Source organism: Hemibagrus wyckioides, linkage group LG12 (genome assembly GCF_019097595.1).
Source record: "Hemibagrus wyckioides isolate EC202008001 linkage group LG12, SWU_Hwy_1.0, whole genome shotgun sequence".
NCBI lineage: Eukaryota > Metazoa > Chordata > Actinopteri > Siluriformes > Bagridae > Hemibagrus > Hemibagrus wyckioides.
The window spans coordinates 7718064-7733801 of NC_080721.1; the positions used below are offsets into that span (position 1 = coordinate 7718064).

General features: G+C 37.1%; 1 protein-coding gene across 1 annotated transcript in view; it reads right to left on the bottom strand.

Annotated features, from left to right (window-relative positions):
* Nucleotides 1-774: 774 nt before the first annotated feature.
* Nucleotides 775-15738, bottom strand: part of nxph1 (neurexophilin 1) — a 35641-nt gene continuing 20677 nt past the window's right edge. The window contains exon 2 of the mRNA XM_058404854.1: nt 775-2820. Coding sequence (XP_058260837.1) covers nt 2056-2820 — 765 coding nt within the window. The 3' untranslated portion in view covers nt 775-2055. The remainder of the gene's footprint in view (nt 2821-15738) is intronic.

The following is a 15738-nucleotide window of genomic DNA, read 5'->3' on the forward strand; positions in this document are numbered from 1 at the left end:
AGCAAACGTATTAAATGCATCATCATTTCTTTTTTTTATTATTATTTTTATTCTTTTTTGTGAAATGATTTATATTCATGGCTGTATATAATGAAGTTTGATGGCCCTGATGCGATTATTCCTAAGTGATCATGGTTCATGAATGAGCTTAAGAGCCTAAGCCTGCAGAAACTGATTTGCATACACTGTACCAAACCGGATAGGACATATTGCGATATTAGCAATCGATGAGTCTTTAGTTAACTATTGTATACTTAACGTGATGTATAGCGAGAGAAGTGAAAGTGATGTTTACTCTCTGTACATAGTCTAATATCATCAACTTGCGGAATTGTACGTAACTCTAAATTCCTAAGGCTAATTAAAAAGTGAGCAACTGAAATGAGAAATCCTGTAAGGCCCCCACCGAACGGCGAAACCTGGCATCCCTTTTAATTACTGATAAGTCGTGAGCCAGCTAGGCACTGTTCATGTCTCCCACCGGATGCTCTAATCACTTTAAAGGGGGCTGCTGATATTAAGCGCCAAGTCTGAGGACATCTGAGCTCTCTGAACAGACGCGATTGTGCCTCTGTTCTCCGCCTCTAACTTTTGCAGTCCTGTTCAGTTGCTGTGAAAAAGGTACGATTGTGTTCAGCACGACTAATTAAACCCATACAATACGACATCATCTAAATGGACTTACACAGATACATTTCTAACCCATCTCTTTATTTTATTTCGCCATTAAAATCCTACGTAACTTAAAAGGACTCCAAAAAAAATCAACTGATAAAACTTTCAGTATTTTATTCGTATTTACACATCTCCATCCCCAGTTTGCCCTGAAAGTAACCATGATCATACAGATGGTAAGTACTTATATATTTTTAGACAGCTTTAACAGCTGCTGTACAAGAGCATGAAATTTACATCTACATCAGCAACATCATTTTCTTTGCCCGAGAAACCAGGAACAGATATGGGACGTGGCATAGAGAGAAATGGGAGAAGGATGAAGAGAGGAGGATCATCAGGTAGTAGATGAGAGCATATACAGAAGCAGCTCCGTCGGGATTGACTATGTACAGTACAAACCATTCATACAAATTAAGCTCTAAGATATAGAATTCAATACATTACTGTGTATTATAATGGCAATGAGCGAGCTGTCCAACCATGGCTGGATCATATTGACACTACAGGAGACAGTGTGGGCTGTATCATCCAGGATTATTACAGTAATAGGACAAAGGCTGAGGAACAACTGTTGTTAATCAGGCTCTCACATTTCTGCTTCTTTTATTTTAACATAGAAAACATGCCCCATGGCAAGCTGTCTTCAACGAAAACCATTATTTTGTCCATAAACATTCCACCAGATTTTGGGGGTCATTCTTAGATCTCGAGACAGTATTCACCAAAGCTCAGGGATTCTCGTGTCTCATGTTATGCAGACGGATGGACGAGGGAAAGTTCTGTTTGATTCTCTGTAAAGAATTCACTTCAAATCGCTCTTCTGCATATCCGTTTTGATGAACTGTTGGTAAAATATACTGTCTTTATGTTCACATATTGTTCAGGGATTTAAGAAAAAAGAAACGAAAAGAATCATATTACATTCAAGATATTAGTAATGAACATTTAGAACTGAACATTTGTATGGGAATCTATAGAAATAAAAATGACATGGGGGTAAAATATTTTCATTTTATGTTGAACAAAAATAAATAAATAAATAAATAAATAAATAAATAGCTGGCAAATATCAATTGGCAGAATTTACTACCCCTACAAATTTAATACCCCAGACATAGTATCTATTCAACATTTCATTAATAAAACCAACTAAAACAATAACAATTACAAATAAGCTATTCTAAATTATAAACCAGACTGACACTATAAACCATCAGAATTACAGTTTTAAAGAATGTGTGCCAAAAAAAAAAATCCATCTGAAATATTTATTTAGTTCTGGGTCACATGTTTTGAAGGTACAAGAAACATATATTTGTTGTGGTTGGGGAGAGAGAGTCCCATCTTTGCCTGTGTCCTTTGCATCAGTGGCATCCATCAGCCCGAGGGGAAGTAGGGAGTGTCGCTGTGGTAATTATAGTCCGGGCAGACTTTCTGAACCAGCTTGTAGTCGGTGCTGTAGAAGGAGATGTAGATGCAGATGACTTTGAAGGGCTTTGAGCAGAGCCAGGAGACATGGCTCTGCGTCTGCTCCTGGAAGCACGTCTTGGACGGGTCGTAGTTGCACAGCGTGTTCTTGGAGCCCTTCTCAACTTTCTCATACTCAATGCGGCAGTTGAAGGACTTGGAGTCCTTGGCGTCAATGACTGACTGCTGTGCTGTCACATCAAACTCCACAATCTTGGTCGGTGGCACTAGGCTGACAGATACGTTGCCCTGGCCTGTTGAGTTGTGGCGGAAATAAACACTGAAGGTACCATTGCCGTGGTCGACAATCTTGCCGGTAATGAGGAGGTTGAGCTTGACTGTCTTGATGTTGGAGTGGAAGTCTCCCCAGCCGAACATCTTCTTGAATTTTCCTGTCTTGACCATGGGCCGCCGTTTGGCCCTGGGCCTCGAGTCCTGGAGCTCGGTGGCATTCCTCAGCCAGTCCCATAAGTCCCATTCTGAATAGGGCTCTGGCGTTTCATAGCGAAGATCCAGGGCAGTGGCATTCTCCTTCCCATTCAGAGTCTGTGACAGCAGACGACTGATGGACAAGTCCTTGGTGCTTTCTGTCCATATGTGCTTTAATGTCGATTTGGGGCTCCCTGACTTAAGTAGCTCTGACTTCCCCGGGATGGAACCATGAACACTTGAAACCTATGATGACAACAACAACAAAAAAAACCACATATCAATGATTGAGCTGGTTAAACTTCAAGAACACCTTGGCAAACAACATTAAACAACTAAGCATTCGATTTAGCATTGCAGTGCCAGGAGAAATTTGAGAAGATATTAATCTTCAGTTTCAATTGCAATTCTTACTCAAGCATTGAGACCTTCCACCAAAAAGATAGAACAAATGGATTCGGAGAGAAAAACAGATAATCGATCCTCGCTGCGAGCTTCAGTTTGGGAGAGTATTAGCTGACAAGAGACGTCTGGGAAATACAACTGGGGTACTGTGAAAGAGAAAAAGAACCCAGCGATCAAAGTTTGAGCAGCATTGTTCTATACCTCCTCCTCAACATCACCAAACCACTATGCAATGCTTGGGATATCCAGCAGCCTGGCCTGATAATGCTGGCACCCATTCAGTGAGTAAAGAGCAGACTATTAACCAGCAAGTGCTCCTTGAATTGATGATTGATGAACCCCCGCATTCTCTCCATTTAGTGGCAGTGAGTGGAATTAGGTTCATATGGAGCATGGTGGAGTGCTTTGACATTGATTGCCTGATTTCTACTGTAAGACGTGACAGCAGATCTGTCTTTCCAGGCTTTTTACATCTTGTGCGCTGACGCCCACCCCCCACCGCCATTCCCCTCCACCCATCCAGGATCAATAGTTAGAAAATAAGGTTTCAGAATTGCCTCACAGCGTGTGTCAGCATTAAGGGCGGCGCAAGCTAGTGTTAAGCATGGCATTATGTGGACCGGTGTAATTCACCTACGAAAACTAGAGGCAATCAATACATGACCTCAACACTGCTGCTTTAACTTGCAAACTTCAAATTAATTACTCTTAAAAGAAAAAAGAAAAAAACGTGTTGAGTAAAGTGCAGGTTTTTTGACTTGAGTGCGATGTATGATTAGCTGATAAAGTTTAATCTTTATCTTATCAATAAAACAGACATTACCCAAGAGCCTCTTTTAAAAGAAACTTTTAAACCAGAACATATTGATTAAAAGCTGCTGGCCTGAGAGTTAAACAGGAACAATGATAATCAATTACTTTTCAAATTATTCGTCATTTCACCTGGAATAATGGGCCAGACAGGCCTTGCCCTGTGTTAAACATTCTAATGATGTGTGTTTTATTGCCAGCAAGTACATGCTTGAAAAGAATGATTAAAGGCTCGAATCAATTATTTATGGCTAATAACTAGAGGGAAAATACGCATTCACCGACTGAGCAACTTTGAAAGATCAATTTTGCGTACAGTTCACTACAGATCACATTGATGAATGAACCTTTACAAAGACAGAGCAGTGTGTGCACCAGAGCCTACTTTATTATAAATGTCAAGAGAGCAGAAATGTGTAGAATGAGTCTGCTTTTTTTTGGTGCTTTATTTTCTGCACCACATCACTGATATCTCTCTGACTCAAAAAGATGGCTGAGGGGGGAAAAGAAAAGTTACGTGTTAATAGTGACTGTTTAATGGCTTTATTGATCCAGGGAACATGCTTGGAAAATGTGTTGCAGCTACAGAGCTGTTCAAACATCATGCCAATAACAGATCGTTTATTACCAAGTCGTTTGTTAAACTATGTTTATCAAACAATTTATCATTAACCTGCTACGGTCTATGATGTCGCATGTGATCACGATAGACGTGGAGGTTTTTATAATATAATTCTATTATAATATGTTGTTGTCAAAGATATTTCTATGATATATGACATGTATCATGATATTTAGGTTTGCTAACAATTTTCCAGACATATCGATATATTGGATAAAAAAATGATTGATACTGTGTACAGTGCCAACGAAAATTTCACTTTAATTTTATTCTGTTCAGCAAAAAGTTTTATTCATTAAAAAAGGGAAAAAATTATTTTTAATGTCTGCAAATTTCATTTATCTACATAAATAATTTATTTTCAAGGATAAATAAATATATATTTTTTTAAATACTACAAATCTGCAAATGCTACAGTTTAAAAGGCGTTTTTTTTAAATATATATTTTAACATCAAATCAAATGCTTTCAGAAAATCTAAAAACATAAAAAAAATATAATAAACTGCTATCACAATATCCACAAAATCTTAGAAAATTGTATTGTGACACAATTATAATGATATCTGTATTAAATTGTCACATTGCCCCATCTTGCACAGCGTTTAATAATTTAGGAATTATTTAGTCTACAGACTTTTAAATTGTCTCTTGCCACAGAGAGCCAAAGTATTATCTAGACAAAACAACAATATAAATTGTTAATAATATATTTTTAAAATTTATTTCCTGGTACAATTTCAAGGGAAAAGTTAGTCATGGTAGACATAACAAGCCCGCAGTTCGCAAACAAGACCTTTTGACCAATCATACTTTTTGATATTCAGTTTGTACACCAGGCAGAAATCGGCTTCAAATTTCTGTCTCAACAGCAGTAATGAGACATTTTATATTCATTTTTTAATATTTTGCATTTAATCAAGTCACACATTTGAAACCAGAAATAGTCACGCAGCCATCTGTGCTTAAATATCTGTACATGTCTGTTTAAAACTATGTAAAATAGGTGTTAAACTATTAAGGATTAATACATAAACCTAGAAAAAAAATAATGTATTTATTTACTGTTTGGAAAAAAATGAATCTGACAAACCGGATACAAAAGCTCTAATAATTGAGTCATTATCAGGTGCTATTTTTCCACAAGACAATAATTAACACTTTGGTTTAAGTGCATCCATGTGTTACGGTTGAAATTAAAGAAGAAAAGACATTACTGGGATGTGAAAATATGAAGCAGATGGTGTGTGAACAGGATATTAATACATATTTCACTTTCATCTAATTATTTCTCCAAAACCTATAAATAGATTGGGTTCGGTTTTATAGAATTGAGTACATATTTGAATTATATCTATCGCATGAGTAAAATATTGCATTAGTTTTGATAAATGGTGACTCAGACTTGGACTCAGACTCTTGGACCCTACTGTATATTAACGCAAGCTTCCCAGTGTCCACATGGCAGAGTGTGCCGGCCGGGCGAAGTGCCAGTGGGTCTGATGGAGCTTCGTGCTACCAGCTGCAGCGTTCACCTGAGGGGACAGGGCATCTGGTAAACATGGGTACGGGAGACCACTGGCACTGACAGCCAGCCAGATGCAAACAGCTGGCCTCCCCCGGGCACTGCATGCTGCCAGGTCAGCAAGAGCAGAATGTGGATACCTCTAAGGTTTCTTAATGGCTCATGCACTGGGCTCTGGCTACAGAAACTTTTTATTTCCTCCCAGAAGTGAATTCTTCAGGCAAACAGAATTGAGTGCATCCCAATATAGAGAGAGTTCAGAAGAAATCCTAGTAACTTTTTAAAGAAGGCCATAAAGGCCATAAGAAGGCCAGATTAATATAATAATACATCCATAACATGTATACATTTGTAAGGTTCTATAGTAACATTTCTATGAAAGTTATATGTACAGTAACCTTCATAACCGGTAATAAAGCATTCACTAGGCATTATTTACTTGAATTATTTATGAAAAAGCATTGTTTTTATAGTAGTGCATTCATAAATGAACAAAATGCAATATAAGCGATGTTTATAACATATTATTATTTCATTATTACCAAAAAGATTCTACCCTGGTTTATTAGTGTTGTATTTTTAGTGTCACCGCATTTCTCACAACTGAATCAAGCCCATAATACCATTATAACACTGCATAGTAACTTAATCAGTGAATATCAGACTATTCAATCCACTTGATTATGGTGATATAGTTTTTTCTTTTATAACTACAATGTACAATAGCTGTAAATTGTTACCTATGTTTATTACAGTACACTTCTAATATGTTGGAAAATGAGAACTCATCAGCTGAGTCTAATATTCTTCACTAACTGAACTGACACTGAAAGCATGGTGTTCGATCTCAATTCACTTCAAAGAAATCCAAAATGAATTACTGACAATCAAACGATTTCATGGTATAAAAATTCATATAAGTAACATTTATTTGCAGGACACTTTTCATTCATCGTGCGAAAGTGGCACTTGAAAATAGTATTGGCTTTAAAGGTTTAATCTCTAATGTGTGCCGTTAAAGAAATGTACCCTTTGACTTGTCCAACACTTTATTTTTAATCAGAAATTAATCGACTCTAGTGCTGCACCGAAGCTGAACACGATTCCTTCAATAATTAAAGTTACTGAATTAAATGGAATAATTACAGAAGCTAATTTTGAAAACACAATCACGCTACTGCTACTCGTTTGTGTTTCCATCTAAGTGCTAATTTGCACTAATCAAGGTATTAATATGCATCAATAAGTAAATTAGAGATCTAGCTGCCATTTTAGCTGCGTTCCTGTTATTGACTTTATGTCAGCAGCTTTTTTGGTCATTTAATCCATAATGTTCACGTTTCTTCAAAAGAGGCAAATATCAAAAAGAAGGATGGTGAATCCACTGGTTCTTTTCCAGATATATTCCAAGTGCATTGTTCTTATATATTATATATTCAACAGAGCCAGAATGTGAAATAAAGAAAAGACCAAAGGTCTGCTAATAATGGGAATATTGGGAATTGAGAATAATGGGCATAGAAATAAGAACACGGTGGCTCCTATGGTGCTGTGCAACCTTGAATGTGCTGACATTTATTCATCGTTACACATGAGAAAGCTGAAATACACAGCATAATTCAGATAAAGCATCTGTATCTGAAAGAATTCAAGCAGCTGTGTCCATTTTGCATTTGAACTAAAGAAGAGGAGATAAAACAGCCAACCTTTAATAAAAAAAGAAAAAAAAAAGAAAACTCCCCATGCTGCTTTTAGTCTGAGATTCTGAAAATAAAAAGGAAAGGCAAAAATGAAGATGGATTCTGGTAGCTCCTCTGCTGCTAACAAAGCATTGCCTCCAGTGTGTGTCGGTTAGCGGGAGTGCAATGGCGTGGAGCAGTGGCCAATTAACACTGAAGCTCTGAGCTTTGGGATGCAAGGGGCCCAATGGAGGAGCTGGACAGCTGCTAAGCAGCGCTGTAATATCATGCCGTGTCTATGCACTAGAACTGACTAATGGCCTTGCAAGGAGGCTGTTAGACGCACCATTAAAGCAGACTCATTCGTCCAGCGCGTATGTGTGTATGCGTGTGTGAGTGCAAAAATGACCACAGGACTCTCTGCGACAAAATATAGCCCATAAATGTAAATCCTTTACTTCAAGTCAGACCACTAATGAATCTTTTTTTAATGTGCAACATTACAGGACACCTTGTCAGCATGGGCTTTCATCCTGCGCATATGAAATAAGAAAGAATTCTTTTCATTTGTCTCTTTTTTTTCCTCCTCTAATCCTCATTGTTATTGGGGACTTCAGTATTCAGGGAATATACTAAGCTCTTTTCAAGTTTTTTTTTTTTTTTCCATTTTATCTCCATTGCCTTTTATATAAAAAGGCCCTCTTTTTTTCATCCCTAGGACAAGAACACAATTTCATCATGTCACAGCTTCTGTGCCTTGTAATCATTTTAACGTGATGTAACGAATATCTACAAAATAACTGTAGCTCAGTGTATCTGAATAAATTTTCCCCTCTGTGAAGTCAGACCCTCAGCCAAGGTATTTCACTGGGCAGAGATCTCAAGACTAATCCATCCTGAGGCGCCATAAATCAAAACGGACTTCCCTTTGTCAGCATCGCAGATGGCCCGATCGCCCCAATTAAGAGGCGAGGAGGCGAAAGACGTGAGCGCGTGCGCAGCAAGAGGGAGAGAGGGAAACGGAGAGAAGGATAGGGGGCACCTGTTCCTGTTCGGCTGTCATATTCGACCCTTTTGCAGATCAGCCGCTCTTCCTCTGAGCCACTCCGGGCTCAAATTAATGATGGCAAACAAAGACTCCTCTCCTCTCAGCTATTTGCAGCTGCCTTCGCTTCACTTCTTCCCCTCTGAACTAATCTTCAGCGTCACACTTAATGAGATTTTTGGGATGGAATAATAAACTGGAGCTGTGCTGCTCTTCTCCAAATGAGTTCTTTCTCTTTTATATCCAGACCTGAATCCCTCATGTATCATTACACTGGCTATACAGGCAGCACAAAAACGTAGACTTAGGCTTGTCTTTTGGACTAGAATTGTGATTTTTTTTCTTGTTGCTGTTGTATAATTTTCCTATTTATGCATTTAACCCAAGAAGCTAGTAGTGAATAGTGAAACTCACTGATTTAGTTGCCAAAAAATAATGTTAATACAAGCCAGGGGAAAATAGCAGTACTTTATGAACACCACTTGCATTATAGTTAACTGATATCAATCACAACCTGACTGTTCCTTTACATAAATCTTTTTGTAAAGAGGATGTTGTTTAAATGCAGTCTATTTTTATATGTTTGTGGGTTATGAGACATTGATATCATATAATGGAAACATGCAGACATTTCTACAACATATGACATCTATCCCAATATATATGCTAAAGCTAAAGCAAAAACAAAAATGTAATAATTCAAAGAATTTCTAAGTATAAGCAATTATTTAATATTCAAGATTCTGTGCAAAATCTCAGATCAGCTGCTTTCAGTCAGAACATTGAAACTGAAACTTATCTTGATATCTATTTATATCTTCACACTGTCCAGCCAGAGTTTGTGTCTTGATATGTGTCTATACAAACCAACCTTTTCTACAAGGCCTGTATTTATAAATTATGTCTGTATAATTCTTTGTAAATTGGTAACAATTCCTTATAAGCATTTTACAGAATATCGGAGGTTCCCTGGCAGCTTAAAACCATAAGGAGCTACTTGTTATAATACCATGTGCTGCACTGTACAACATTTATACCTAATTCTAACATGAGTCGTTAAAGAGCAACTGTAATATCTATCGACGATAAAAAAATAGCATCATAAATGTTTATACATCATCAAATAAAGTTAATTAGGTGATAAATAAAGGCATCCTTATCACTGTTTGGATGTTTTAGAACAACACCTATATATTTTTATATGTATCGACTTTCCAAGTGTATTTAATGAATCATGTTTCTCATGACAAAAACAAAGTTAATATCGGCCTAGAACTTATATTATGGAATTATTTAACATATACCATATATACTCCATGACAGTTCATATGTTTGTAATATTTGTTAATTGCTTAATGGCAGGCCTGCATATATTTATTAATATATAAAAAATATTATATTCAACCATCTTTTAATATAATAGTATTATCTAATAATAATAATAATAGTATTGTGTATTAATGGTTGAATATTTTTTATATTATATTTATGTCAAGTATGTAACCATTCCCAGAATAAACAAACAAACAAACAAATAAATAAATAAATAAATAAACTTTTGCAAATCCAATTCCTCAGTCCAAATACTAAGATCAAATACATTTTTTTAAACTCTTTTTTAACTCATGTACCATTTCTTGCTGATATCAGCCAAATATTGATCCTGAGTGTTGACCTGGTGCTCTGTCTAATTCTAAGTTATCAGTGAATTATAAAAATACATACAATGAGCTTAAATGGAAATATAAACACACAATGGTTTATGAATATGGGCTTCACAAAAAATCAGTGTCTTTTATAATGCACGCACAATATACACCTATATAATCTGAATTAAAAAAATATATATATATATATATATATATGGTCGGGAAAAAAAAACCACATCCACTATATAACATCGGTCTTGTCTAGTGGAAGACTCTTCAGGAAAGGTTCAAAAGTCAGGTGACGAGCAGAGCTCTCTTTGTGGAGGCTGCGCATTCTGATGCACGCACTGCGCTCCAAATCAAATTAAGCCTGTAATCCAATAAACTGCCATTTCTGCTGCGAGTGACCCCACAGGACCTCATTTCAAATCCATGACAAGCTTTAATCAATATGATTTAGTGGTTGAGGACACAAATAACTCGGCCGGGGAGAAAAAGAGCGACGGAGTGGCACGTTGAGAATCCGTTTTTATAGAGGGCCTGTGGTTTGTTACAGTGCTGCATTGATTTGTGGACATAATGTGACACTGCCAGTCGAGAGGAGGAGAGAAAGAGGTAAAAACGCTATCACGTAAGCCCCTTAATATCAGTGATCAATTTACTCATTTCTCTTAAAGTACACGATATTGTACCAGATCCACTTTTTTCGCTTTTTCACTTAAATCCATTCGGATTTCGTTTCATTCTTCCTTCTCTTTGTGAACCTGCAGCGATCTACAACCGATATTGACCTTATTTGTTTGTGTAAACATAGCAGCCAAAACAATCCTCAATATTTGAGCAAGCTTCGTATAATTTTGCTTCTCTGGCTTGCGGGATTAAAAGAGAAATGAAGAGCAAATACAGGTCTGCGTGTTCGAGCCCGATGTGATTTCCTGCTAGAGTTTATTCCGGCGGCAGTCATTTGTGTTTGCGACTGAGGAGTGAGAAAGTGCGTTACAAGCACAAACAGCATTCATGGAAAACAGGGAACAATCCTTTTACCCTTTAAAAGAAGATGGAACAAGTGAAAAACACATTAAACAGGGATTTGCAGTGGGGAAAAAAAAACAGCAAGCATGCTCTAAAAATAATTGCATGAGCTACAAAAGCACTCATGAACACAATAGTCTGAACACAAATGTCACACAGGGCCTCTTTCAAAACAGGAGGGGAAGAAAAAAAACTACTTAATGAAATTTAAGCAATGAAACCTGAGATGCTGAACCTTATCACTTCCCTCCAATTACATTTTGCTAAATTGCTTTCTATTCAAAGCATGCAGCATGCCTAAACCATTTTAAACACACCGCTAATGGGGCTTCTGGGGTTCCTGAGTAGCTCGATGACCAGGATCAAACCTTAAATGTATATGGGATAGCTTGCTTATATAGAGAGTTAAGCCGCAGTATTGTGTTTAGAAAGACCACAGGATCATATTCATAAAAAATCTCAGCTTAAGAGAGCTCTGAGCCGAATCCTGAAGCTTGTAACCTAATGCAATTTCCTGCTGAAAGCCTGTTGACTCCAGCTGTGAAACACACACTCACACACACTCGCACACTTCAAGTTTACTGCAGGCCGTATGTGTGCTGCTGTTCAAAGAGTGCGCGCTAAATCGGCACAATTTGCCAAGGTCCACCAGGGACAAGCTCTACTTACTGAACAGCGGCAGTGCGAAGTGAGAACATCATGAAGAGCCAAAACTACCTGTACTACTCTTTTTTTTTTTTTCCTTTTATTAATTAATTAAAGCCATTTGGATTTATTACAAATATCTTTTTCTTAAATATATGCAAACAGCTGACACATTAGAGGGGATGTAGTAGTTTAGTGGCTTAAGGCATTGAATTACTAACTGGAAGGTTGTGAGTTCGAAGCCAAGGTCCACCAAGCTGCTACTGCTGGGCCCCTGAGCACGGCCCTTAACCCTAAAATGTGCAAAATGAGACTTAAAAAAAATGTAACTCGCTCTGGATAAGGGTGTCTGCCAAATGCCATAAATGTAAAAAAAGAAAAAAACTACAGGGTGTCCCAAAAGTCTCCATACATTAAGACTTTTTAGCAAATTGTCGTCGAAAATTTTCCATTCTTGGCTTATACAGGTTTTTTTTTTTCCTCTGATAGCCTTTAAGAAAGCCTTCAACAAAAGTAGAACATGTTGAAATCATTCTCATGGCTGGATCGGAAAGCCATTGCAAGCTCGAGATGGACTTTGGACAAGAAACGTTGGAAGTGTTACTGACAAACCGAGGCACAGGCGTCCATGAATATCAGCTGAAAAAAGCATCTTAATAATTTATATATGGACACTGTTGGGACACCCTTTCTAAAGAAACCTTTCAATTCTGATGGGAGTGGTCTTTTCTAGGATGACTCCGCCCCTAACCACACAGCACAAGAGCTTATAGAATTGTTTGAGCAGAAAAAAAATGATGGCTTTCACATCATCAGTCTTCAATCTCACTGAACACCTATGTGAGAATTTAGACTGACTCTCCAGCAGCAGCATCAAAACATTCACTGGGGGAAAATCTTAAAGAAGAAGAACAATTAGTTTTAATCTTAAAGAAGAACAATTAATTGTACAACTAAAAAAAATTGCATATATAGGTTACCATCTGGTTACCTAGAAGAATGTGCTGTAGTGTTTGTGCTGCACTCTTTTACAGGTTGGCAAACAATTAATGTGGTTAATTTATATTATTTTATTTATTAAATTTTATAACTAGGATCCTTTCCACTTCTTGTACATGACAAACCATCATATATACAGTATATATCCTGTATATACATCTTATATACAGAAGGCCTTGCTTTCTATAAGTCTAGACTAATTTATTGCCTCTTCCTTTTATGTTAAATTATACTGCATTTGGCAGCAAAAGAAAAAAAATACCTCCTGTTAGTCCACATTTTCTATCTCCTAATCTTTGCACAACAATATTTTAAACTCACCAACATCGACTGAACAAGGTCCCTTGAATAGGACACAGAAATTCAAGTCAAGCTGCTTAAGTCGATTCTGAGTACACAGAACATTTATGTCAATGCTTTAAGTTTTCAACTTAAATGCCACATATAAATAATGCAAGTCAGTGTGACGTAGCCAGAATTTGAAACTCTTCATTTCATTTCATTTGACTGTAAACACCGTAATTCAAACCGTTTTCTAAAATCTATCTCTATTACTGTGCAAAGTCTACAATGCACTTCTTTGAATCTTTCAAAATGATGCCAAATAGATCTGGCTCTGATTTCACAGGAGTGACATACGGAGCTGATGCTCCTCAGGGCTACACACAGACCTGTCCCTGTATCTGATGGCCCAGCAGGGGTCAGAGCCTGAAAAACACAGCCTGAAGGGGTTACGATGTCACACGACTGTGTTTCTCATCCATGCGCTAAGATGCTATCTCTGCTTTTTCTAGAAATGCCAGGATGATGTAGTGTGATTAATCATTTCACACAGCCTCTATTGTACTGAACGCAGCTCTACAACAGCGGGCTCTGTTTATACGCTAACATAATTAAAAATCAGGCATCAGGGTTTTTTATTTTTCCATTTTAACAAGAGAATGTAACCGTGAATAGGCAATGTTACAAGCTCCGTAAAATAAAAATGAGATTCGCCTCGAACAAAAAGGAGCCTTCGAACACATACACATTCAGTCTCTGCAGTAAGAAAACTGAATGTAAAAAGGACTGATGTAATGGTAATGATGAGACAATCAAAAACAAGCCTCAAAATAAAAGAACATGCTATTTCTGCATTGTTTTGATCATTTTTAGTCCATCACTGAAATACAGCCTTAATCTCTGGTCTTTAAAATGGTAAAAAACAGGTACTTTCCAGGTCTCATTGCTGCAGAAGGATCATTTCTAATTTCACTGACTTATTACGCAGTAAAGAAAAAGATGACCTGAAAGACAGCAGAATATAGATATTGATCTGAAACAGTAAGGTGAATGGAGCCATAATGATAAATATTCATGCATCTACAGTCTCAGTGGGGATGTGTTCTTAAAGATGGCAGTGAATTTGATAAAAGGAAATTAGTCAGAGATCTGAGTATGTTTCTTTAACCGCTACTGCACAACAGATTTTGGACAAGACTGGCCATGGGACTTTGTGGCTGAGACTCAGCTTACTGGGCTGGAACAAGGAGAGACGTGAATGTCATTGGAAAATAGCGACATTGAGAGTGAATGTGTCTGTGTGTGTGTGTGTATGCATAACTGAGATGCTTGTCATTGTGATATTTACAGAGTGTATATATATATATATATATATATATAGACAGATAGATAAAAGGGGTTCACATGCTAAAGTTCCTCCACCTTTCAGCTCTCACACCTGTGCATGCTGGGTCAGCTCCCGTTCTGCTGAGAGGAAACACCATGCTCCACACACACACATTAACATATTAACCTACACACCGCTGTAACATGTTTGCTTCATCTCTTTATAAGGAACAGCAGGGGTTTTGTGAATCTGAGCTTTCTGCTTTTCTCTAATTAGGAATCTGTTTTAATTGAACACATTATTAGGCATTAGCTTCATTATCATGTTTATTAGAAAATGGGGTATTTTAATGTGGTTACTTCCACATTATTTGTGTGATGTTAGGTCATTAAAATCAAGATGAATATGATGATATGTATATATGATGATATGATATAGAAAATGTGCAGTCATATTAGCGCAGGTATTTGCCTGCATCCGTACACACACACACACACACACACACACATACACACATTCAGTGAGAAAATGAAATAGAATTAACTAAAAGATAATAATTATAAAGGACATATCAATAAGGTGATGGAGGCTTATTTTATTTGTATTATATTTGATTGTTACTCATATAGATAGAAAGATAGACAGACAGGTAGATTAGATAGATAGATAGATAGATAGATAGATAGATAGATAGATAGATAGATAGATAGATAGATAGATAGATAGATAGATAGATAGATAGATAGATCCAAACCTGTTACATGATACCATATGAACCTGTAATAACAACTATCCTTAAACATATCTCCCCTGTGTATCCCACATGATTTAGGATTCCCACTGGTTATAAAACCTTTCCCCTGGTGCTGCTGCACAGTCCGTACACATTCTTCTGAGAGTGTTTTTAAACAAACAGCGTATACATTTGTGTCAAGCATGGATTATAAAACTAATATCATCTCCCCTTTACCCACCGCTCTGATCATGGAGTGTTACTCAGTGAGACACCCTGTCCCATTGCTCTAATGCACCTTCTACACGCTAATAGCACATCAAAGTACGCCCTGCAGTGGCTCAAGCACCACTTCCCTTTTCCTTCTCACTACTGTCACACTGTTTTCATTTATTAAAAGACATGAGAGCCT